The sequence below is a fragment of the Echiichthys vipera genome (assembly GCF_963691815.1).
Source record: "Echiichthys vipera genome assembly, chromosome: 18".
In the NCBI taxonomy this organism is placed as follows: Eukaryota; Metazoa; Chordata; class Actinopteri; order Perciformes; family Trachinidae; genus Echiichthys; species Echiichthys vipera.
This window is the reverse complement of record NC_139843.1, coordinates 7,069,773-7,096,333: the sequence shown is the minus strand read 5'-3', so window position 1 is coordinate 7,096,333 and position 26,561 is coordinate 7,069,773. Positions and strand designations below refer to the sequence as shown.

At 41.0% G+C, this 26,561-nt stretch overlaps 2 protein-coding genes across 2 annotated transcripts in view; both read right to left on the bottom strand.

Moving 5' to 3' along the window:
• Positions 1-14,581, bottom strand: part of kif19 (kinesin family member 19) — a gene marked incomplete at both ends in the record, with an annotated part of 33,223 nt that extends 18,642 nt beyond the window's left edge. The window contains 2 exons of the mRNA XM_083932467.1: positions 12,366-12,446; positions 14,543-14,581. Of these exons, the coding sequence (XP_083788593.1) occupies positions 12,366-12,446; positions 14,543-14,581 (120 nt within the window). The remainder of the gene's footprint in view (positions 1-12,365; positions 12,447-14,542) is intronic.
• A 2,688-nt stretch (positions 14,582-17,269) lies between these two features.
• Positions 17,270-26,561, bottom strand: part of ttyh2 (tweety family member 2) — a 59,236-nt gene continuing 49,944 nt past the window's right edge. The window contains exons 9-14 of the mRNA XM_083932233.1: positions 23,706-23,798; positions 23,469-23,561; positions 22,953-23,095; positions 21,598-21,783; positions 21,433-21,511; positions 17,270-18,369 (exon numbers count right to left, since the gene is read on the bottom strand). Coding sequence (XP_083788359.1) covers positions 18,289-18,369; positions 21,433-21,511; positions 21,598-21,783; positions 22,953-23,095; positions 23,469-23,561; positions 23,706-23,798 — 675 coding nt within the window. The 3' untranslated portion in view covers positions 17,270-18,288. The remainder of the gene's footprint in view (positions 18,370-21,432; positions 21,512-21,597; positions 21,784-22,952; positions 23,096-23,468; positions 23,562-23,705; positions 23,799-26,561) is intronic.

Genomic DNA, 26,561 nt, shown 5'->3' with positions numbered 1-26,561 from the left:
TCTAGGTTCTCCGGCTTCCTCCCACAGTCCAAAGACATGCAGGTGTTAGATTAATTGATTAATCTGAATTGCCCGTAATTGTTGTCTGTCTCTGTTTGTCTCTATGTGCCCTGCGATAGACTAGCTTCTTGTCCAGGGTGTACCCCGCATCGGCTGGGACCAGCTCCAGCCCCACCCTAGCAATCCCGATAGGGACAAGCGGTTGAAGATGGATGGATGGACAGACATTTGGCAGCAATTCTAAAATGAAGACTTGACAGTGCAAGTAGAGAAGCACTAGGCATACTTTCATATCCTGATAATGATCTATATCACGACATAGAATGTTCTCTTGTAACCTATTTTTGTATACTACTCTTTATTTATTTACTCATTTCATTAAGAACCTTAGTGCAAAATGCTAATAATGTGCAGGGACCAGAATGTAAAGCGTCATCCAAATGACATAAATATTGCTGTAACAAAGTTCAGCCACTGATTTTTGCTACAATGCGAAAAAAAAAATATATTTATAGTCATATTTCCCTGCCGTGAAGAGTAGAGTCCTCAGCATGATTAACAAACATCCATGATGATAGTTATTTTTGTTTGACCTTTAGCTACTACATGCACTTCTATCAGGAAAGCAGTGGATGGTTCACTGCATCAGCTTGTTAACGATGAACTTTCAAAGACGGGGAAAGTTCAGAAAATTGGTAGACAAAGAAATCTCTCAACTGTGGTCCAGCTGAGTGGTGTCAAGGTCAGATTTTCCGCTGGGGCTCTAAATTGGGCCTTGTTGCTCTTTCTGCTGGGACCAATCACCCCTTTTTCACTGACTTATTCATGGCGACCACTAAAGCAGACGTCACTTTTGACACAAGCGGGACAGAACGACCCAAGAACCACATGAGGTGAAAAAGAAAGCAATTTCCTGGTCGACAGCCTCTTTAAACGTGGTGTCATTTTTAGGAGTTTTAATCATACTGTCTCCTTTCACAATGGACATCACAAGCTACGGCCACTTTTCATTTGGATGCAGGGCTTGACTCAATTCAACGTGACCCGAGGGGCTGACAAAACAAATGGTCCGAGCGTGAATTTACACACTGTGGCTATGAAAAAAGAGCCTCCTGAAATATTCATACCCTCACAAGGATCAGCCAAAGTCAAAACAACAGCTTGCTTATGCAGTGACATGAAACCAATTAGCATGATGGAGTTAATGCCATAAAAAGCAATGGGGTGCAATGAAGCACCCTTGCCCACCGCCTTTCTTGGCTGCTGGCTTTTCTAATCAACAAGACCTGCTGCTCGGGTCGTTAAAGCGGCAGGGTTGACTTGGTTGGCCATCTTGCTGATTATAACACCGCTAGCTCCCACCACGGATCCATAATTCAAAGCCTGGATGTGGTACGGTTTCACAAACCTGCCCTGGATGGTTCTCCCTGACTTGCTCCACTATTGTGTGCCAAGTGGCAAATGCTGCCAAGACAACCAACAAGAGTCAGCAGTCGTGTAGATATCAACCGCTTTCATAGGCACTGGTTTCATTACACAAAAGAGCAGTTGGAAATCTCAATCATATAAAGGGCCTACAGTTTGCTAGCCGTCACTCATCTGTAATAACACAGAGTTGGATGAGAAGCTCAATTAATGGTTCCCTGTTTAGTTTGAGTATTTCTTCTCCATGACAAACAGGCATCCATCTGGTATCATTGCCAGCAGGTGAGACTGGAGAGAAAGGGACAAAATATCTTATTAAAAAGGTAAACATGGGTCTCACCTCTAACGGCACAGACATGCCCAAATGCGGAAACCAGTCCTGACCCAAAGGGCAGGACTGTGATCATCACAACATATCAATAGGCCTTATGAGCACCACCTTCCTGCGCATGTCCGGCCACGGTAGTGTGCCAGGGAGAGCCAACAGTATCAAAAGGAGGAACTGCATGCACAGTACGGCCGGCCCAGCTACAAAAACAACACACAGAAGGAGTTTGACTTCATTCTCTTCTCAGGATGCCATACTCCACTATATCTTTACATAGCTGTTTGCACATAGCACATTCAAACATTTCTACAAGAAGATAGTCACTTAGCAGATACAGCTGCCACAAATAAAGCTTGATAAAATCAAGAATAAGAAAGAATAAGAGAGGAAGACAACATATTGAGAAGGATATGTCTAACAAAAACAAGCAGAGAGGGTCTGAATGAGAGCGATACCACATGTTCACACTTGTGTCACATTTTATTGCCTACATTTGTAACCTTTTTTCAATGCTTTAGTTTCAAAGGTCATAAAGTTACATCCTTTTTTATCACGCTCATCGGGTTGACCGTGCATGTGTTGGAAAGATTAAGAGACAGGTTTCTATCTGTGAGTCATGTATCAGTGTGCCATCTCTAGTGCATGTCGGTGATCTATGCATCTTGTTTTTCACAAGAGACACCATCCTATTTAACCCGTCCATGTGACATTTTTGTTACCATGGAAACATGTTTGCAATTTAGTTTCAACTGCTTGGTGAATTTCTCTGAGATCATCATCAGTGCTCCAACGAGGCTGTAATATTTTGATCTTAGACAATATTTAGAATTGCATTAAATTACACCTGGTTATTGGCAGGAGAGTGGGATAGGTGTGAAAACAATAAATGATTTGAATAAATTATCAAGATCAAAAAAAGAAAGCAACCATGTCTAAGCGCTGACCTTTACAGGGCGACCTTTCAGGCTGCTCTTTCAGAAACGCAACCGAAGCTTTGGAAAGTCTTACGGGCACAATTGCGGCTGGTTATCTGATAGAAAACCTCAGAGCTGCCCTCTCCACACCCCAACAATGCTACTGTATATCCCGTTTCAGGGGCTCAGAGGTGTATGTTGGATTCACAGTGTACCTGATACAGGGTGCTTGATAGCAAGGTCTGCTCTTCATTTGTGGTTACATAAGATCTCTGTATGTGGCAGACGAATACCAGATGAGTACAGTCGGACGTGGGTCACTGTCATTCAGACTCGAGCACTGGTGTGGACCTGCCGACACACACACTTGCACTGCCATTTACGCAAGGTGACAAGAGATCTCGAAAGATCAAGAACTGGATGAGAGAAATTTCTTTTCTTTCTGCCACCCGTCCTTTTTTCTCCCTTGCTCATTACCCCTATCATTTATTTTGAGGCCATGTCGCACAAATGTATTATTGGATACCACAGGAACAGATGGTTACAAAGGATAAGAGGAACAATACAGCAATTTGTCACCCATGAAAGCAATTCATTAAACCTGTGATCTCAATTAAGTGTGAAGATGAGGATACCCCCCCCCCAAATGTTGCCATTAATGTCAACCTCAGTGTAAGATAATAAAAGATATTAAATGTCCATATGTCGCTTGTCGTTATTTCAAAAACTGAAAAAATATCACAAAATCCTTCCTTTTCCTTGTTCCGTGTGTCATTGGTATTTGAAAGACAATCTCCAACACACAACCTTCTTAGTGGAGATAATTAGGCCGATTACCAGCAAAGCAACAAACATCTGAGTGTAGACCAACTGCTCGATGCCAGAGACTGGCACAGGCTGCTGGCTATTAAAGGTCAGAGGTAGCGTTGAGGGCAGAGCCATAACACACAAACGAGGACAAACGGCAATTACCAAGACGACAACACACACTACACTTCTCATGTTACAGCCCTGTGGTCTTTGTTAGTCCACATCTAGATACAGGCTGACCGTCTGAATGCCGAAGGAACAACTTAAGGTAAAGAGGAAGCTGTGAAGCTGTACTTTTGGCATATAAGAACAGGGTCAAAGAAGATTCAAATCAAGTCTAGTGGAAACTCCAATAGAAGCCTGCCTTTACTCAGACTCACGTGTCCTATAATGTGAAAAATGTAAAACTGTAATACCAGGTAAGGTAAGATTTAGATTTGTATCTCCTTCTAGTCACTCTTGCTGTGCATCTGTCTTCATAACAGATCATTATGAAGGAAAAATAAGTCCTTCCAGCTAATCCCGTAGAGCTAGACAGTCTGCCAACAAGTATGAAGGCTCAACAGTGTGTGCAGTGCAGCTGTGCGAGTCTTCTGAAAAAGGAATAATTATTGTCCTCAAATGAAACGTGAGGTTTTGATACACAAGACAATATGCTCGACTTTCAGGTGGTTTAAATCATGAGAACACTGTTGCTAGGCGACTGACAGCCAAAAATGTTGAATGGTAGTTTTTGCATTTCGACAAAAGAGCAAATTTATACTGATTAATAACAATTAAATAAAAATGAGTTCATGCCAAACCTCAAACTTGGAGCTACAGCATCCAACTCAGGCTGCAGTCACACCAAATCAGCCCCAATCCATTGTATTTTGTCTGATCGCCGGTACGTTGCATGAATATTTGATAAAGATGAATATTTATCATCCATATCAGATATATTTATAACAGAACAGACGGAACAGTGCCAAACCAGTTCTAGTGCTTTTGTAAATCTATTAACGAAGCATCTTCTGTTTTGTTGTTCTTTTTCCATTACAATGATAATACATCAACATTATATAGTGTTGTGATTTACTGTTTCACAAGTATACAGACCTCTCTATAGTTAGTATTTCAGTGTTTTTCTGCCTTTTATCTATTATATCGTACACATGTAAAGGCAGAAGAACATGATTTGAACCTTTGGTAAGTAACACCCTGTGGAGGGTCTACTCAGAAGGCAGCAGCAGCAAACTGTGCAAGGATCCATTTAGTACAGTGTCAAGTTAACTTCACAGCTATGTTCACACGTAATGGCATCAGTAATAGCACAATGGTGCTGAACACCATGCTATTTTGAAGCATTTTAGACCATTCAGCCTCCATCAGACATGACAGAGTGGGAGATGCATTCTGTGTAACACAAAGGCAGCCATTAGTGTTTCCAAGTAGCTTCAAGTCTTCTGCGGCCACAGCACGCAATGAACCCCCTGCAGGGCTCTAATTTTTTTTTTTAAAGATGAAAGATCACATGTCCTAAAGTAGAATAAAGTATAGCCACAAATTCAAGCAGGCCCATGAGACAGTGAAGCTCATTACACACAAAACCAAATTGTTGAGTGGATGAAAAATAGACACACAAACTGGTTTTGAGTACGCAGAGAGCCAAAATGAAGTATCCTTTAAATGTTGAGTGTGCTGATATAATTCAGTATGATGGTGTTGAGACAGACAGAAAGCAAAACAAACAGCAGTAAAGCATTGGAAAAACATTTTGCTTTCTCTCTGTAAAGTCTATTAATTGTCAGTAGTGTTCTGAGGTTGCAGTCTAATTGACATGCACTGGTGCATCTCATGTATAAATTGCTGTTACTGCAAAACGATTATGTACATTGATCTCTTGTCACCGCGAACATGTATGAAAAGCTCTGGTTTAAGCTGTTAACCTCATCTGTACTTAGACTTGACCTGTGGATGTACTCTAGGTTTAATGTTATGCTAACACTTGGTATACGTTGTTTTATGTGAGCTTGTAAGGTTGGTTTTAGCCATAGAAATAGAACGAGAGTAGAGTGGCCATTCCCATTCACATCAACATAGCGGGATGGTAAGAGTGACAGGGATTTTTATGTGTCCCATTACCATTTCAAAGAATTGTGCCTATTGTAGCGGGCTAACTCATTTTATTTATCAATGTACAGTGAACACCATTTTCTTTTGAACTACTCAAATGACCACAGCAAACAGTTAAATGTCCATTCTACTCTACTCTACTCTTCAGTGGGTTTTGCATTAAATTCAGGTCCTTTCAGCCCACTTCATGAGCATGTTTGCATTCTGGTTTAAAGCCAGGGGTTGGACTTAAAAACAATATAATAAGGCTGTTGTCCTAAAACGATTCCACTTTTTCTGATCCCCCACCATTGTGGATTAAGTACAGTTAGGTCTTACTACTTCTTGCTGAGGTACTGTGCTTTAACATTTCAATCATCTAGTTCCCTTGAAATGTGGTTTCATGGATGAGCCTTACCAGACAAACATGTTGTTATGACTGGGCCATTACATAAAAAACACCCTCGGAGCCTTACTCCCACTGGTTCCTTAAAACCAGACATATGGGAGATGTTGCCTTTGTAAACACTCTTTGACAGCGAGCTGCAAATCTGTCTGTCCTCAGGGCCACCTTTTCTCCGTCTTGATTCGCCACCTGCTGCTCTTCCCACTCACCACACTCTGCTTCTCACAACTCTTCCTTTCACATTTCATATTCTCAGAGTGTGTTTTGTAGATTTTTTGAATGTTGCTTAACAACTAACAACCCATTGACTACAATTAATTGGTTAAAATGGAATGACGCCTGCGTGTCCTCCGGCTAGGATCTCACTAAAAACGGCACGGTTAAAATGGGCCGATGACCCTGCGGCTGTACTTCCTGCTTGTGTAAGAGGTATAAGTTGGTCACGAAGGAAGCAGGGGAACATTGTGCTTGTGATTCTGTTACAAAACACACACATACACAGCAAGAAATGATGTGCTCTCAATGTTCTCCTAAAATGAAAAAGGTGTTTTGATTATGCTATCTGTGACATAATTAGCCCTTTTGGTAGTTCCTTCCTTTTCTTTAACCCCCTCTGGACTGCAGAATGACTCAGAAGGTGCCCAAGGACGGATGCATCATCGTGTGAACAATTTACACCTGCTACATTATGTCCTTTATTGTTGGATTGTATACTATTATTTTTAATCAAACTGTATAATGAACTGATTGTGATTACGACTGCATCTCCTGATCCTTACAGCAAAGGCCTAGCTGCTCTCCCAGAGGGGTTAGCCAGGGGCAATAAGTGTATACAGAAGAACTCACAACAGGGCCACTCCAGCGTCTAGTCTCCTTCAGAGGCCGCTTGTGGTGACTTGCCACGCCCTGCCCTCTCAACAAGATTAGAGTGGAAGAGCAGGCAGTGTGTTGAGAGGGATCACATACAGCTCACACAAACATGCACAGACCCACACACAATAGCCCTTGTTGTAAAAGAGACTCATGGGAGGGGCAGGGATCAGGGGAGTCTGGGAGAGTGTTGCTCGGAAGCAGAGAAGTAGAAGTGGAGTCAAGAGAAAATGAGGAAAGCGAAGATTATCCACTCTAGAAGGTCAGACAGTCTATTTGTGTTGACAGGTTGACCGAGCTTTGCAAAAAAGTAGGACGTGAGTGACCCAAAATAAACTCTCATGTGCTTCTTGTTCATGTCTGTGTCTCTCCGCTGTGCCATTGTTGCCATTATAGGTTCAGGTCTCGTTCCTGGCTCTCTCGCTCTCTCTCTCTCTGTGGAGGTTAAATCTTCACAGCTTAGAAGGACATGGCTATTTGTATTTCCTTTCCCTCTCTTGTTCAGCCGTGAAGCTATTCAAACACTGCCTCATAAAAAAAGCCTCTGCATGGACAAAGTGTGCCCTTTTTCTTGTTTTCCCCCAGATTTTTAACTAGGCTTTTATGGTGATGGACTGTGTTAGAAAGAACATCAGCCGAGGATGGGGAACGTTAAGGCAAAAAGGGGACTGGTCAATTCTATGCAGATTTTGTGCATTTCTGATGCAGGTTATTGCCTTTTTGCACAAGGCGAGGGGTGCATTTTATTATTAAAACAAATCTTCTAGTTTGGTTTTGGTCAATTTGTCCACTGCCCTTCAGTGAACAGCTGCCTGGAATTAGTTCAAAAAAGTTTAAATAAATGTAACTATAATCTCACTACATCCCTGTGTTAATGGTAATGTATTAGAAAGCAGCAAATTACACTCTGGAGTTTGGAGTTTAAAGTAGTGTGTTTTCCAAGGGGAGCTGTTTTTGGCTGCATCAGGCTAACTACACTGCAGCCCCTAAGGTAAAGGCAATTTGAATTTCCTTCCATGGACAGACCTGTGTAGAGAATGGAAGAAACACTACACTACACTACTGAGCACTTGTGAGGAGGTGCTTTGTACTTTTGACTTTGTAAGGCAGAAAATGTGCCAATTCATGGCATACTGTTATCAAGTAGACTTGTACTTGGACTAGGCTGAATGCTGCTTATTGTTTTAAGAGGACTTGATGATACATTCCTGTTTGCTCGCTGGCTGGCATTCTCTCTCTCAGGGATCAGAATTTTTTTTTCAGATAAAAACATGAAAAAATACAGAATAGGAAAGTATTTTCTTTTAAGTCTCTATGAATAAGGACTTTTAAGTCCCCTTCTATCTGCACTCAACAGAATTCTCCCTGACCATGAAATGCCACCATCAATACCTCGTGTGATATCTATCACACTTACAGTTCACACTGAATTACATTGAGAAGCCTGCCAACGATCCACCTGAACATAATGTTCCTTCAAAGAACATATTTATTAGGGCCAAATCATCTGCAGACATGAAAAAAAAGAAAACAAAATGGAGCCTTGTTCCCCTGTTGTGTATCCATATTCTACTTAGACTGTACTACCAAGGAACGGGAATAAATAAATAAAAAATAAAAAAAACCCACAATGGCCCTGACCTTGTCTATGTGTCTCCATGGAGACAAGGCCTCACCATAAAGCATTCCCCACTGTGTGCTCCTGACTGGCCAGCCCTGCCTTAGACATGCTTAACAAGTTCGAGGGCAAGTAAGACATATTCTGCCTGGTGAAAACACTCATTCCTAAGAGGAAGACATTTAGATCTACATGTGTGTGAATACATTTATAAATATAATTACTGAACTGATTTGATAAACACTGACAAGACCTCAAAACAGATTCAGGAACAAGCTGGGATCTGTGTAAATATACTAAAACTAAAACTATGGTATGGTTAGGAATTAAATGTATTCTGTAGTGCAACAGAATACATGTATCCTATCTAATTTATGGTCTAATTCCCTAATAAATGTACAGTACATATAGCCTCCAAGACCACAGCAGTCTTTTGTAAGTAGAGTGAAATTGGTAGTGATATAAAAAGGTCCCCTCGGGTGTCTCTTTCACAAGGTTGAACGACCATCTTTATCCCTTGTGGGATAAACATAGCTTTCCTGTTAGCCTCTTAAGGAGAGGTGACATAAGCTCTCTGGGTCTTTTACTCCATGGGATGAAAAACACTGTCCGACCAAGGTTACTATCAGTTGGGTCTCAGGTCATGTGAGAACAACAACAGCTTTATTCTAATTCTTAATTTGAAATAAATGAACAAGAAAAAATCCACCAAAATGTATTTTTGCAGAGACTTGAAACATGCTTTAGACTGGTTATTATTACCTGCTGTATTCCAGGTATGTATGGGCCAAAACCACTTATGAGCAACCCATTCATGAATGCCTGTTTCTAATCTACTGAACTGGTTTTTCATATTCTTTAGAACTTAAAACCCATTACAATTTACAAACAACTGTAACCTTTCAGGATGTCCATTAGAAACAGTATCTGGTATGCATGGATGTCCACAGTGTCCCAAACAACACTGGTTGGGCCGGTTTCTTAATTTCCCCAAGTTGGCCAGAATGGTGGTTTCCTTCCCCCAGAAAGATGTACTTACATTACACTCATATTAAAAGATTATTCAACTTTACTCAATTCCCATGACAAAATTCCACTAAAAGCCTGCTTTGCACTTTGATATGGCAAAGTCTAGTATCTTTTATACAGCTTGGGATAAAATCCACTTTCCTATTCCATTCAAAAATGACTACCTTGACTGAATCAAAATATTTAATGTCTCCAGTTGAGTTATCTCATTCATAAGTCTACCTCAGTAGACGTCTGACCTGTGTACTACTCACTCAACGACAAGAAAAGCCCATTGAGCGTAACAGGTGGTCAACAAAAGGCAGCCAGATCCCCTGAGCTGTCAGGGGATGGGAAGAGTAAAGCCAGAGAGAGAGAGAAAGAGAGCAGGTGGCAGAAGGCTTAACCTGAGCTAAAACCCATCCAATGAGCTCATCTCTGCGGGCTTAGACTCCTTGAAGTTGTCTGTTTTCTGCGGAGAGCCAGATCTGGGTACTGGGTACTGGCACCCAGTCAGCCCAGTCGACCCATTCAGCCACAGGCATCATGCTAATCCGTCTGAGCTGGCTTGTCTGCCTGTCTCACGAGCAAAGTAGTCAGTCCATTGTGTTGTGTACATGTGGAGGGACAGCGTGCGGAGGTGAATTTAGGTTATTTGTAGGTAGAGTACATATCTGCATATATTTGCGTGTGACTTGTATGATGGCTTGGGCAGGAGTGACAGTTATACTGTAGGTAATCTGATTGATTGATTGTCTGTAATCTCACAACATCCCTGTGTTGTTGTGACCTACCTCACTATATCCCCTTAATTCGTGCCAACACAGGTAAGCTTTTCTTAAGACATAGGTAAACGGCAGATTCACACAACCCCACTGTCTCTATAACAAGTGTGTATATTGTAAGCATTGTACAGCATTTCTGGCTGGTTGTAATTCTCTCCACAGACATAACACAGTATGAATTATGCCATAGGGGTATATAATCTACGCACTGCAGATGAAGCTGTACAGGAAATAAACACAGAGAAAGAGCTGGAGATAATAACAAAGCTTTGCTATGATGGCTGTGTCAGCACCATATCCTCCTGACTACCACTATGCTCTAATCCCATGTGCCCAAGCCTATTTTAATGATGTCATGGCAGTCACAAGTGCTGATGCTGTCCTTAAGACTTAAGAAGACAGACAAACAAGCCGTGGATTACCTGTTTCTAGAAGCACGCTCTAGTAAAAACCCAGACGCTACTAATCACACAGGTGTTTCCCTCCCGCACTGTTAGACCAAGTCCAGTCTGAGCCACTATGACAGCTGTTGCTATGCTGTTACTTTTCTTGCTTTGTCTGCCCACCGCCAGTATGCCCACTACCACCTCAATCAGCCTACGCTGAGCGAGGAGACACCTCAGCATGTTCCCAGTCACGATGCTCATTATCATTTGCACTCACTTCATCATCATCACACACGCACACTGTTGGTACCGCTAAATGGTCTCCAAGAGGGACCCGCTCAAAAGTGAGGGCTGCTGTTAAACATGGTCCTCGTGGAGCTTGTACATCCTTCTCATATGGTCACATGGTAACAACCTCATTACATACTGCGCACAGCGGTCATGCTCTAAGGACAGGATCCTATGAGGGGAAAACACCTCTGTTGTGTGATAGCAATCCATGTCCAGTAAGTTTATTTTTTCATTGCTTTGGAATAAATACTGTAAATCAAGAATCTGTCTTTAGTGTAATTTATATATATATGTAAGACTAGCCCTCTGCTGTTGTGCATAACTGCGACAATCATACAGTACAGTAGCAAATCTACATTGTGTTCATGTCATGGTTTACTACTGGAAAACACACTTAGCATAATGGCTCCATTAAAAGCAGTTTACTTGCCAAATACATTAGAATGCCATCTCATTTGAGTAGGGCAAAAACAAACAAGACCGTTGGGAATTAAAGTGAACAGAGTCAGGCATAATGTTGTTAGTATTACCTATTTTCACATAATTCGTTTCTTGTTGATTGCTTGCTTGGTCTATGCGAGTATAGAGCAAAAGAAATACCACATCAATGTTTGCAATTTAAACATAACTGAATCCATTGATTATCAAAATAAATGCTTAATTGTCTAGTTTGAGGAAGTTGTAAATGAAAATAACAGACTACTTATTAGGTTTTTTCAGGCTAAATTACTTTGTATTTGATTGGTGCATAGTCTTGTGTACTCGCTGATACCAATACTAGCATTTTAGGAGGCATCAGAGGCATTTCCTATTCTGGTTTCTGAAAAAAACCACATCAATGACTTAAAAACATGTCAATTTCAAACCAAATTCAAGACGGATGTTACTTCATCCATAACAGAATGAATTACTACTGCTGCTTTACTGTAGTTGTAACCTTTTGCCATTCAGACACACACACACACACACATACACAAACTACCATCAGCACAAATGTTTCATGCAAGCAGCATTGCACAGATCTGCAGTGGTCGAAGTCCAATTAAACCGAGGTATTCACTATGGCAAAGGTTTCAGCCATCTGCTTCTAAAAGCATTTGAGGCTTTCTCACACTTGTTAGGTCACTCTCTTTGCTACAGGTGTGAGTCATCCAGTATTCATTTAGACATGAAATGTCACATATGAGCTTTACAAATGAGTTTTTTCTTTTTTTAAATAGAGCTGTTGATTCTACCGAGGTAGATACCTTATCTGTCAGCCTTGTGACAGGCAGGGAGAGGCTTCTGCAAGAGAGACAACAACCCTTTTCTATACGAGCACACACACACACTGACCCCATCACTCACTCATGTGCATGCATACTGTATGCACAAAGAGGTAAACAGAGTGAGACACACACACATACATACAGCGGCAGAAAGCATCTCACCTGGTCATCCACTCTGTGGGCCACGATCGTAGCCGCCTCCTCCTGCTCAGCATCGCTGAGGGGTCGGATCCTCAAGGCAACCTGCGGCACACAGAGTGAATTTAGTCGCCCTTGAATTCAATCAACACAGATATTCAATTTGCTGAAATTATAGGTTCGAAAATGATTCAACTCTACCTTGATGGGAAGAACAGACATTGACAGCACACAAGAGTACTTTGCTTTCTACAATAAATGAATTATTTCATGGATGTGTGTTTGGAGTCTGTCTTCAGCTGTAGCTAGATTTGAATTGAAAATGTACGTGTTTTGAGAGATCTAGTTCGGAGCTGAAAGAAAGTGTGGTAGAGAAGAAAATGTTGATTAATGTGTCAGTTGCAACATATGTGTGAATTCCTCTGTTTTCACAAGGAGAAGCTCCACTGATTTAAAAACCTCAGAATCAGGTTATAATCAGGGAAACTTTGAAGATTACATCAAGATTTTCCTAGTTTGAGATTTGAGATTACAAAATGTACTACAAAAAAGGAGATGTAGATTTGGACAGGGACGTCTTAAGAAAATACACTACTGCATTGCAATAGGGGAGGTATAGGACTGAGTCGTACCAAAGCTTGACCCGGAGTAAGGACTAAAAGTCTAGATATCTTCATTGATTTTGACCACTGAAAAAAAAAGTAGTCCAAATCTATGGAAGTGCAATACAATAACAAGCACAAGATGTACATTTTTTTCTCCTATTCAACCAGATAATGGAGGACATTCATACTGAGAAAGTCCTGTGCTTAAAACAAATCCTGTTTTCTGTGTGATTTTTGCATATTATCCTTGTTTTTACATGTTTTTTTCATTTGTTCCAAATTCCACAGATCAAACCCATGCAGGTTAGGTAAACTCAAAATTGTCTGTAGATGTAAATCTGAGCATAAATGTGTTTGACTATCTATGTGTGTGGACTAGTAACAGGTCTAAGGTGTACCCTACCCTGGCTTCTGACCAGTACATGTTCACTACGTTAGATGCCATGGTGAAGATGATAAATATGTATAGAAAACAGATGAATGGATTGACTCTCTAGCTGTACTCCACATTCCACTTTTAGTCACTTCATACAACCTATTTAATGTCAAGTTATCCTCCAAAAATGAAGAAACAAATTAGGCTGATCCCACAATCATCTGCACCCAAATAGACACCTATAATTGTACAGGGTAAATTTACCTTTCAATATGAACACACTGGGCAGTATATGGCTGATAAAAAACAACTAAGTACTGTATTATTACATTACCACACTCGTGCCTGGTCAGCATGTTGTTACGTGTTCTCTACAACATTCAGAGATCAGTAAGAAAGCTTTTGATGGGTTAAAAACAGACAATAGCAATCACAGCAGTGATGCCATGTACCCAGAGGCTGGCATACCTGTGACCCACAGACATAAGCAGTTAAAAAGGGGGAATAATGAGGCACTCTCTCTGTCAGCGCCCTGTAGAAAGTGCATTACATGCTAGAGAAGAGAGAGGCTAGGCAACTGAAACAGCCACTTTAATTATTCAGACATGGGCTGCAGAACATGGAACGGCAATATAACACCAACAATTGATGCTGAAATATATATATATATATATATATATATATATATATATATATATATACATATATATATATACACATTATAAGGTACAAATGACCTGTGCAGTCTATCGTGGAAACTGTTCAGCCATAAATGTTATGTTTTATGATGCCTATAAGATATAAAGAGGTGTTAATAATATGAATGTTTAGCACTGAGGTCACAGTAGGTGCTGATGTTGTGGACTGTGGATATTAATGATAGTCACTAAATTGCATAGTTTTCAGAGGTTTTTTCCCTCATGGATGTACACCTACAACAAGACCTGAACTGAAAGTCAAAGGCATCATATAGGTAGACTGAATAGCATCAGATTGTACTGGTGTATCCTATAAAGTGGTCAGTGAGTGGACAGTTAGCAGCATATTTCCGGGTTGACTTCTTTGTATTACATGGTAATGGTTTACCGTTAACGAGCACTAACAACAACTTGCTTGAGTAAAGGGAACCCCTGTATATAAACTAGGTTATTGAAATGTTAAGTTACACCCAGGCATTAAAAGAAGCATTAAAAAAAGAGCATTGTGTCGTTTGAACTCACAGATAGTTGGTGGTCCTTTGATTCCCCCGTGTCCTTCATGGTCACTTTCCGTCAGAGTGAAGGATAACGAGTCAAACGGGACACTGAACCGTCCTCCGCACTGTCGGAACCTGCATGTCGCCTCTTCTTTTCTACGCTAATAATTAAAAAACAACAACACACACAACAAGTAACGGACTCTATCCTCCGCAGTGGTCTCTCAGGAGCTAACCTGAACCGCCTCACGTCGTGTCTTTCTCACTTTAACGACCTCGGTCCCTCCAGCCAGTCTCTCTCTGTCTCTGTCTCTCTCTCAAAGTGCGTCCGGGCTCCAGCTCGCGTTTCCACTCCGCAGGTTAGAGGCACGAAACCCGGGGATAATTCACCCGGCAGCAGACGAGGAGCCGGAGAGAGGTAGCGGTAGGTTACACCGATAGCAGCCCACCTGCCACAGGCACGTCCCCGTCTGTCTTTGCTCCTCTCCTGCCGCTCCGCTGCCGTTGCCGCTGCCGGTTGCTATGTGCGTGCGTGAAAGAGCGCGCGCGCGTGTACGTGATCGTTGCCCCTGGAGACCGTGGAGCGCCTCAACTTAGGACAATAAGATAAAAACTTGGATTTTCCTTTATTATTATTATTATTTATACATTATTATTATATTTCTTTCACACGCTAGCGTCAATTACATGTACTCAAGTAAGCAGGTACTTTATTTTTTTTTTTATTTAATTTTTTGTTTTATTGCAAAGATTCAATATCAGCTTTACTTTTTTTGTACATGCTCCAGAGTTATATCAAAAAATGTATTTCCATATGCAGTAACAATAATTAATTAAAATTATAAAATGTACAGAGTGAGTAAAACATGGAACAGGGAATTAAGAATAACAAAAACTATGCCTACTTCTACTTTTATTATTCTGTAATACTCTGCAACAAATTACTGTAACGTTACTTTTTATGCCGCTACATTTAGCCTGGGTGACAGCTTTTGTTACCACTTATTTTGCAGATGTGTCATACAAAATGTAAACTACTGAATGATGACATGTTTATAGCAACACTACTTATTATGCTGACAATAGCCTAATTATAACCCAGGCCAATATGCATATTTTTTTACTGAAATGAGCTATTTTGGAGGTGTAGCCTTTACCTTAAGTATATTTTGATGTAAATTGGTAATTATATACTTGAAGGCAACCTCCACTCAAAAACATGTTTTTCTTCCTGTTCGTCCTGTCAGATATTTGAGCTTCACTGTGCAGAAAGACACGAGGAGGCTGTTTTCATATATTTATCTGCTGAAAGTGGAAAGATTTCTGTGCTTATTCACAATCCAATGTGAATGGGTGGGCCTTCAAGCATGATTTGTGACAGCACAACTAGTTTGGAAGTCAATGCTGACCCAATATTCAACATATATAGGTGTGATGTAGAAACTTTCCAGAAAAGGACAAGTGCACGTATGTTGAGAATGGGCTTAAAGTGGAGAAGATGTCTTGTATCTTGCTGGAAAACTTTAAACAAAAATAACATTTGCATATTCATAGATTCTGGAATTTTTAATGAGGTGAAAGGAGTTTTAAAGTTCTCAATGTGGATATTATACCTTTTTGCGGTGACACATATTATTGTTCCAAGCAGACTACCTGCACATGTCTTGAAACACATCTGGAGGGGATCTCTGGAGGGGAAGGCTGCTACACTTCACTGTACTTTACTGTCACTTAGTTCTGTCAGAAATGCTGCTAAATTTTTAACACTGTTTCAATTATCGCTCCTTATCACTTATTTACTTTGTACTTATTTTATTTCAACATGATGCTAAACTGCACGCTGCGTATTGCTGTATATTGTATAAACCTACGTTTAACCACAATGTCTGTTGCACTCTGTCACACTTAGTTATCGTTTGATTTATTTGATGTTAGCTTTATTTGATTTGTGTTTTTATGCTTATTGTTACTCTGATCCTTTCCCATCTTTGTATTGAAACTGTTGCACAAAAATTTCCCTCTGGATAAATAAAGCTTCTTGAATCTTGAATCTTGAATTTAAGTATGATTTTAGGACTTAGAGTATTTTACACCGGTATTACTCTCGCTCTCACTTCAACAACACAACTGTCCCTTTGTCTCTAAATGTTCTTGTGTAGTCTCTATTTTTTTCATCTACTCTTATTTTAGTTCATGCACCTCTTATTATGTATCTGTTACTTTCTACTCTTGCCTGTATTTGATTCTGTTTTACTGTAACAGCCAAACTTCCCCGCTTTGATATCAAGACCTGAATAGCCTACTTATTCCGCCAATGCAAATAAAAACATGTCTATGCCTACTTCAAAGCTGTTGACTATATAGACTGTATATACACCTTTTCACAACAGCATTTTCTACGTACAGTACATAAGTAAAGCTTCCACTGAGCAGTACGTTTTTGCTAGACTATGCTGACATCTGCTGGAAAATAAAGAAACACCTCGGAGCGCCCTCTCTCAAACAACTTGTTGGTCACAGGATTTAAAGGGCTCTTTGGTGTCGATTACAGTGGTTTCCCCTGTGGCATCATGACCCCCCCGAAAACAAATGAGCACCCACCAACAAAGTGAAGACACATCGCGTTGTACTCAAAACGGATTTATTTGAACTCACAGTTAGACCCTGCTGGTCACACACACAATAAAGCACCATTCTCACAATGTAACATGCTTGAATGAATGACACTTACCAAAATAACTGATAAACAAAAACTTGCATGTATTAAATCCCTACAGAAAATCGTCGTTAGTCAATACACACACGTCCTGTTTAGATGGTTTGAGCGGATGAAAAATAATTACCTGGATATTCTCGTTAATTGTGGTTAGATCAGCACAGCTTTTCCAGGTTACGACAGAAACTACAAATGTATTGTATTAGCTGGATTAAAGAACATGAATTTAAAACGGCCCTTTAGAAAATATAAAAAAAACTATGTGACTATGTGACATCGAGCACAAAACTAGAAAAAATATATAAAAATTGGCACATTGTTTCAACAAAATTTAAAATAAACCACATCAGAATGACAGTGAATAACAGTCTGTTACTGTACAACTTATATACAGATTGTTGGGTCTCTAGGTCTCCGGGAGAAACATAGAGCTTCAATTGCGGGCGTGTCTGTGTGTGTGAACGTAAATAAATTATACCTCAACAATACCTCCTGCTATATTTTGCCAGTGCTGGGTTTGTGCTTCACAAATATCAAGCATGAAGCATAACACATAAAAAAAAAATAACGTCTACATCAGCTGTCACGTTCACATTTTTGTCTTTGGAGACTCAAATGTAGGTTTTGTGATGTAGGAAAAACAGACATATACGTTTCTGTTTTCTTTTTACCTTTAACACTGCATTGTTATACTGCTGTGAGAAATATATCCTCAAAATCTCCTGTTTCATTAAAGTCATGTTAGGTCATGTTTCACCTGCAGATGCTTCACCAAATAGCTGACACATTATGACGAACACAGCGTATTAAGAGCAGGTTAAGTTTGATAGCACGTGTCAGAGATATTAAGAATGCCACGGGGCAGACCAGTGTGGATAATCATTTATGAGCACGGAGAACGGTACCGCTATGGTTCTGTTGTCCTGAGACGGCACAGCCTGGAGTCTTAAAATGAGATGTTACACACTGCCCTCTGTGACGCCCCGAGTAGCCACACACTCTGTCGTTGTTGAGTGTGTGTGATGCCGCTTCCCTCCTCGGTCGGATAAAGAAGTCTATGCTTGGAAGTCGTTCCCAAAGTGTCTTATCTGTTCCTCGGTCATGGACAGATAGGTCGCCCGCATACTCGGGGAGTACTGTGGAGGGAAAGGGTAAACACACAGACACACACAAGAGGACGTTACAAGCTGTTTCCCGTGAGATGAGGGTGAGAGTTCACAATAATGGACTGAGGCTAATCGTCAGCTAGAAAGATAGAAAATGTCATGGGGGTTTAAACGAGTAGTCCACTGCAAATCGATCTTTTGAGTATCAATTTCTCACCACTTGTAGGTTTGACAGGTGGCTGTAGTCAGCTTGGATTCCAGTATTCCAGCATTTAGAGGACAGATTTTAACTTAGCGTAAAACCATTTTTACCCCAAATTTTGAACTATTTCTTTAACAATTTTAGGATCCTGCCATTCCAGCAGTTGTTCCTAATATGCTCCCACTGGTGTCCATCACCTGAACGCCACACCCAACTGCACTCATGATCCCAGTTCTCTCATACGCTACCAAGCAATTATACCAGCCCTTTACCGCTGGTACTACACCATGTTAAGCCTTTTTTGTGTTTTTTTCCTGCCTGCCTTTTTGGACTTTTGCCTGCCTGGTTATGCCTCTATGGACTTGTTTTCTTTTTCTATAGGGATGATCCTTTTGTTCCATGGGTCCTATGTTCCCAGGGCATGTGTGTCTCTTGATATAAGCTAACAGTGTAAGTGATTGGTAAGGGCTATCTGTGCATTTTGAATGGTACAAATCTGTTAAGCCACTGTGAAGATATAAATGTCAAATATATATATATATGTATAAAAAAACCTGCCTTTCTGCAAAACATAGGGCGTATTGAGGCATACCTGCCACTGTGCCTGTTTTGTCTGTGAATTGTGAATTTCACTTTATTACAAGATCAATGGCCGAGGCTGTGGATGATGTTGTAGGAGTGGGTTGAGAAGTTTCTATGGACGCTTTGATACAGTTTTACGCAACTCTGGTGGTGATATTGGGTCCACCGTAACTGCTGTGAATCCAAGCCGACTACAGTGGCCATCTTCCTCAAAGTGGCGCGCCACAAACTACAGTTGCAGTGCGTTTAATGCTCAAAAGATTTGTTTTTTGCAGAGAATTCATTTAACTCATACCTACAAAACTGACTCTGGGCATAGAAAACCCAATCTACAGTTTCTTCAAACAGATCAATCCATTACTTATTAAATGTACCATTAGCAACACGTCAATCACTCTGACATAAACAGTAACTGTGATATCACTCCATATCTGTGAGTACCTGGGTAAAATAAATTCTATAGCAGTGCGCAACGCCTGGTGCTTAACACCCTGTGGCGCAACAAGCTATAGAATCGAATGACTGCATGCACAGGGAGGCTAACTGTGAGGACTACGGTACAGTACCACCCTGTGGACGCCAGGGGAAGACAAACCCTCACTAAGTCAAACAGACTTTCTGAAATGAGGTTTAAAGCCATGCCAAACAGGAAAAACTGCACAGGAACCAAACAAAGTGAAGTGAGGTGAAGGAGAGGTAAAAGACGGAGATGCAACAGAGGGAAGAGTGAGGGAGTTATCCCTGAGGAAGAGTTGAAAAGACTTACTCGGTTTCTATACTGCTGAGAGTATATCTCCAAAAGTCGATTAAAAAAAAAGAGGAAATATAGAAATGAAAGATACAAACACACACACACACACACACACATGACAAACGGACAAACAAAAAATATATAAAAGAAGCTGTTAGCCGCAGACTACTGCATGATGCTGCACAGTTGAAGTCATGAGGGAGAATTGGATTACACATCGCTTGCTGACATTGATTAAGAAACAAATCATACGTTCGTCACATTTTTTGGTTAACTGAGGTATGGAATAAAAGCTGAAGGTTAATGAGAATGATCACCAGCATTATTAACAAAATTATTTGTTCTCTTTAATCTATAAACTGTACTAAAACTGTGCAATACACAAATAGAAAATACATCTCTGTCACATCTTTTTGTGGAATTTACACCTATGCGTAATAAATAATAATGTGCAAAATATGTATTTATTTTGTATTTCCTGATGTTACAATCACAGCCTTGTCTCTCTTCATTACCCTTTAAAAAGAAGGTTAAAAACCACAGATGTGAAGTAGATTAGATACCTGCAGAATGCATTTAACTGCTGTATTTCGTCACCCACTTGTGCGGCATGTTCTACTTTAAGAGGCTGTGCCCAATGAAAATTGAATCTTTCTATTTTTATCGCCATAATGTACAGTAACAGGAGACAAGAGGCCCAGCAGGGGGCACATTTATTCAACAAGGAGGAAAACCTTTAGTGTCAACAACGAGCACGGGTCACCTCCTCCTGGGAATCTGGCCTGAGGGAGGCTAAACGATGTTCCCTCCATGATTAAATATTAACTACATTACTTCTCCTCTCCTTGCTTTGGTACTAGAAGTCAGCCTCGGTATGTCATGTTGGGCAGAGGAAGGCACGGTGTACAAGAAACAAGTAGCTCATTAGGTACCTTTAAAGAAATCCTTCAAGTAGAAGTAGTACTTGAGTAGAAGTACTGTGATACTTAAGTAAAAGTAGAAATACTGCTGTCTAAAAATACTCCATTACAAGTTAAAGTCAGGAAGTCAAAATGTTACGTAATCAATACGTGTATGAGTATTTTAATGTTCAGTGGTTCATTCATGCAAAGCCAATTTAAGGTACTTTGTATACTACAGGATAGATTAGTTGTGTTGCACTGCATTATTTCATGTTTTTAATGTAAAAAGTAACTAGTGGTAGTAATTAAATCCGCAAATACATGTAGAGTGGAGTAAAATCTACAATATTTCCTTCTGAAATGGAAATATAACGCAGCATACAATGGAAATACTACAGTACCTATATTTTTTTACTTAAGTACAGTACTTCCACCACTGGATATGGCGTATATAAGTATTTGAGTGATGTAAAAGATAATTTTAAGGTAGCGAGTCAAGTGAGTTAAGTCACCGATTAAAAATAGGAATGAAATAAGCAGCAGTTATTCATATTGAAACTATTTCCTGTGCTTTAAAGGCTAAATATGTCTGTTAACTCTTAGTTAAGAAGGAAGTGACATCATAGAAAGGACTTGGCCCCTGGGACCCAACGCACCGAGGGGGGAGGAGAGCCTCGTCCTATCAGAGGCACGTTCTCGTACCGTGGATTTCCCCCGAACAGAGCTGTCTGGTTCCTGAGGAAAAAAGGAAGGAGCGACTCAGAGGATTTACGCCATTTAGAAATCCCACTTTGCTCCACACGTCATTTCTATTCACTCACATGTACTCTGACACGGGGGCGTTGGAGACAGCCGGGGCGGGCGGGTGTAGGCTGTTCTGGCTGCCCATGCTGCTGCTGTAGCTGCAGAAGCTGTGCATGTTGGTGAGGTTGGGGTTCTGGGAGCCGATCCTCCTCGCCCGTGGGTTGAACGGGTCCTCCTCGTCGATATCGTCATAATCTCGTTCCCTAGGGTAGGAGAGAAACATCAGGAGAGTAACATCAGGAGATGAGCCAGATGACTGGCTTAGTCCATTGGTTTTCAAACTGAGCCATGCTGGAGGGTGAGTACGGATACGGTTTGATGTCAAAGGGACCAATGCAAGCTGCTGGTGTTCTAAAAATAACAGAAAATGAATAATTGTAGTTTTGCCCACTGATTACGCTGCCTATCAACACGGTGAGCAGTGTGTGGCACACAGCTCATGGAGACAATTAAGGCACTTTAGCCACTTTCTCTCTGAGTCATAACTCAGTCAAATCCAAACCTACAGACATGATACATATATTTCTAGATTCAGTGTGTCTCAAACTACTACACGTTATAATTATCTCAGATGCCCATTAAGAATAAACATCTGCCAATCAGCTTAGAAATCATGGGAATAAATATGCTCCTTATAACTGCAGAACTTGCCTTTAATTGCCTGAGTTTTCTTCAGTATAATGGTAAATGAGTGATAGTTTCCTGTACAACCACAGGTACATTGCAAATAGGAACTGCTAATATCTAATTATGTTAATGGTACCAATACAAACATGTTAACAAATACAGGCTAACAAAATGTAGTGGCCTGCAGTGTAACTCGCTAAATTCATGACAATATTACGCTTCCTGCATCCCCCAAAAGCATTATGGGAACTGTAGTTCCAGACATTTAGAGCATGATTTTCCCCAAAACAGATAGGGGTGATAGGGTGCGGCATTTGGACACTGACTCCAATAGATTTGAAATCCTGTTCAACCAATTACCTGTTGTAGGCATATATGGACTATGTGTTTGCACTGTCGCTGTTCTGTTTGACTCTGATGAAGAGTCAGAAGTAATGTCGAAACGTAAGCTTGTTTGCACAATTCAAAGCCGCAAATGACTCAGTGAGTGTACTCAGTCCTGTCTTGTCCCTCGGAAGTTCTCTGTCCTTGAGCTGAGAGGCACCGGATTAAGCCGTATGCTGCTGGAAGTTGTGCAGGGAATTGTGTTTAAAACTGAACTGAATTTCTAAAAATTATATATATATATTCACACACACCTATGTATACAGGTTGGCCGTAGGTAAAGCTGCATAGAGATGGCTGCAGGATTAGGAAATGAGGGCACTCCGGCAGGCAGACAGAGGGAAACAGAGAGCAAACTGACCTGCAGGCAATTTGTCTCCATGCCCTGGGAATAGCACACAGCATGACGGTGAAGGCACAGGCTGCCAGCGTGGAGAAGAGGCAGAGGTAAAGTAAACCCTCCACCCCATCGTAGCACACCCCCACCATTGCATCCAGGTAGTCCTAAAGAGGTCAAAGAAAAAATTTAGCAGACAAAAAGGTAGATGCACAATGAACAACGAAATGAAGCAGAGGCTTTTGTTAAAGGGCTTAAGAGCGCTGTAGTGTGTCGTCTCCAGGAGAACGTATATTTTATTTCGTGTTATGCACATTCAACATTATTCATTTAAACTGCACTGCAGTCCTGAGCTACACTGTGCAGGTTTTACAGTGCAGGGAACTCATCTACGGAAAGTTATTCTCAGTAAATCCTCTCTGTTGTGCATTGCGCTGCACAGTTCCCAGTTCCCCTCTCAGTTTGATGCTGAAATCCTGCGCGGCCACTTACTCTCCTGCTGACCTAGTTGTGATGCCAATTAGGATGCAGTGAACAGACCTTGTTGAGCCCCCTGCAGTCCAACAGGGCGGTCAGCTGGTGCAGACTAGCCTCCGAGGAGTTGAGCAAATGCTGGATTCCCAGTAGGTCTCTCTGTGTGGAGGTCACCAGACGGTATTACTGACAAATTATGAAGCACTTCATATGAGAAAATCGTTTTAATAATACTCCCGAAATAATTTTACTCTGTTGTACTACAATAAAAAAAAATCCAAGCTTGGTTTGAGTGTGTGATACCTCAGCTGTAGGAAACAGAGGCACAGCAAACTGTAGCAGACCCTGGATCTGGATCTGCATGGTGGTCAGGGACCTCTGGAAGATGGTCAGAGGCTGCGAACATGAAAGAGAGGAAAGAGAATGCAAATGAAGCGGAAACACTGATCGTAATGTTAGTTTTAAGGGACGCGTCAACAACGAAAGAGTCAGCTTCCAGAATTAAAAAATGAAAGGATCTCAAGGCTGTTTAAGGCCCTGACCAGACGGTGCACATTTTGCAGTTGGTAAAAAAGTTTGGCGCACTGTTTCGCCTCGGGCACTTTTCTGCTCCGAGTTGAAGTTTTTCAGGACGAGGCATTCAGGGCGCTCCTGAAAAACGCGCGGCACATGGAGCGGAAAAACACGAGGCACTCACTGACCCAAGAGCAGCAGGTAAAATGTTAAACTGTCATTGAAAAGCCACTCCAGGCTGCTAGAACACACTCCTACTGATGATCAGGGCCTGTGTCCATACAATCCTATAACGATGAAACGCTGCAGTTCCACCATATCACTCTGTGAACAGTGAACAGTGATCAATGCAGCTAATGTCAAATGACATGACGTGCTTGAACTTGAAACGTATTGTTCTCTGCTTGTTGTTATTGCTGGTTTTTAAGTTACTCCTTTAATGCTCTGTTGTCTTATGCTTGTTTTTATTGCTGGTTTTTAAGTTACTCCTTTAATGCCCTGTTGTCTTATGCTTGTTTTTATTGTTTTTGTTTTAGTTCCCTTTTTCTTATTGCCGTACGCCCGAGGGGCACTTTATTTTGTTCCTGCTTTTTCGAGAGGAATGACGAATTTGAAAGCTGAATTTTCCCCTAAAAAATATGCAGACATCTTGTTCTCCCACAAAGTGAAAACACATGGCTCATAACCGTTCTTATTTTTCCTGTAATTGAATTTGCTGGTTTATTCAAAGGTCAATCCAGATGAAATGATAAGAAAAACCACAAGTGAGCTTTTGGATGTTAATAAGAAGTCCTTCAAAACTGATAAAAAATATGATTTGTCAGTCGACATGTACAGTATAAATAAAAAAAACGGGGCGTACAAACAAAACACAAGCATGAACACGACACAGAGACAAAAGAGGTGAGTGATAATGATTCATTGGTTGGCTTGTTGGCTGTGGCGGCTTTGTAGGGCAGTGAACTGAAATAAAATATACACATTCTGTGGTTTGAATCTGTCTTTGTGGGGGTGTCGGTTTAGGTTCCCACCAACAGGGGGCGGACTAAGCCTCCGCATTCACAAGCTACCTGAGAGACCACCTTCTGCCCAATGCCTCTTTTTTAAATTAACATTCAAGCATAACCGTAAACGGATTCATCTGTCACATCGCCAAGGTAAAATTGTATCTTCACAGTCACCCAACCTAACGAGTAGCCTGGAAACCCCCCTGGCCTGTGGCACAATGTTAAATTGAAACAGGATATGGTCAATTACCTCCACCATCCATAAATGTAATTGCTTTCCTCTGATCTGACATTTTTCTCTGGATCTGCATGAGTGTCTGTGGTCAAACTGCTCTCTGCAGCACAATTTAACGGCCTGAACACATTCTGATTTCTATTTCAGCTTGGACGAGCCTGTTCTTGAGCCAAATAAAGTCAAAAATAGGACAGGGAAAGTGGATGTGAGACGACAGTGAGAAAGGAGATGAAGATGACGAAAGTAGAAAAACGAGCTGTGGAAAGAAGCAGAGTTGACACAGTAGTAATGCCCCAGAGTGATGAAATACAAGGGCACAGAGGGTGAAACTACAGGGCCGCTGCTGCAGTTCAGGCTAAGAATACATGAGAGAGAGACATAAGAGAGGAAGTCTGTTTGCCAATCAGTTTGAGTTCCTGTATCTGGCAGCTTGCTCGTGAACTTTGCACCTGTTGGGCATACGTGTGGCAGAAAAAAAAAGAGTGCTGACTTTGTTTACCGGGCGGGGTTACGGCTCTCTGCACTCTGCTGCTGTGCTCTTGTTTTCCTGGGGGCATGTCTACGAGAGCCAGATAATAAGATCTGAGCTCTGCTGGGCCGGAGCTCGCAGAAGTGGACTTAGGCACTGACTGATGTCAGCAGTGGAGTCGGTGATATGAACTACAATATGTACTCTGATGCTCTGATGAGTAACCTCACGGAGCCTCAACAGGAAGATTAACCAAATTGCTGCACTTTTCATATAATTTGATTCGGGAAAACTTTGAAATTGTGGGCTTGTTTGCTTGATACACGCCAAAGACTGAGAAAATACAGTGGAAAGAGACAGGGAGAAAAAGGATGGTGACAGTCCGGGGAGAGATGCTTTGCAAATTTGCAACCAGACCTGCGAGGTGAAGGTAGGATGTAAATCAGACGGACAGCGCTGCATAGAGAGGAAGAGCCTGACAAAGATGAGGCCTGAGGGGCAGAGCAATCGTCTCCCCACACGGGTCAAAAGATGTTATGACATTAAGGTTAAAAGTGAGCGAAATGTGGTTGAAAAGTGAATGTTTGAAAACGTCAATGAAACGATGTTTTCGACAGCATTTAAATGACTATATTTCCCCATGTAGTGAGGACCTGTTCCAACTTTCAACAGTAGTCATTTAGATTTGGCTGTAGGCAGGATTTTGCAAAAGCCTGGCTACGGCTACAGGCTATATTTGACTTTTTTTTTTCATTCATATACATTATTTAAATTTAATTACAAGTACTGTTCTTTACACTGGAGGACACTCAGGATTAATATTCTAGAAATTCAGTTCTCTGTTAAGGCTGAGCATCAACCCTTAGACCCCTGGAGTTGATCAAAATGTATCTGTAGCACTATCAAAGTATCAAAAACTTACATTTCTGACTGCA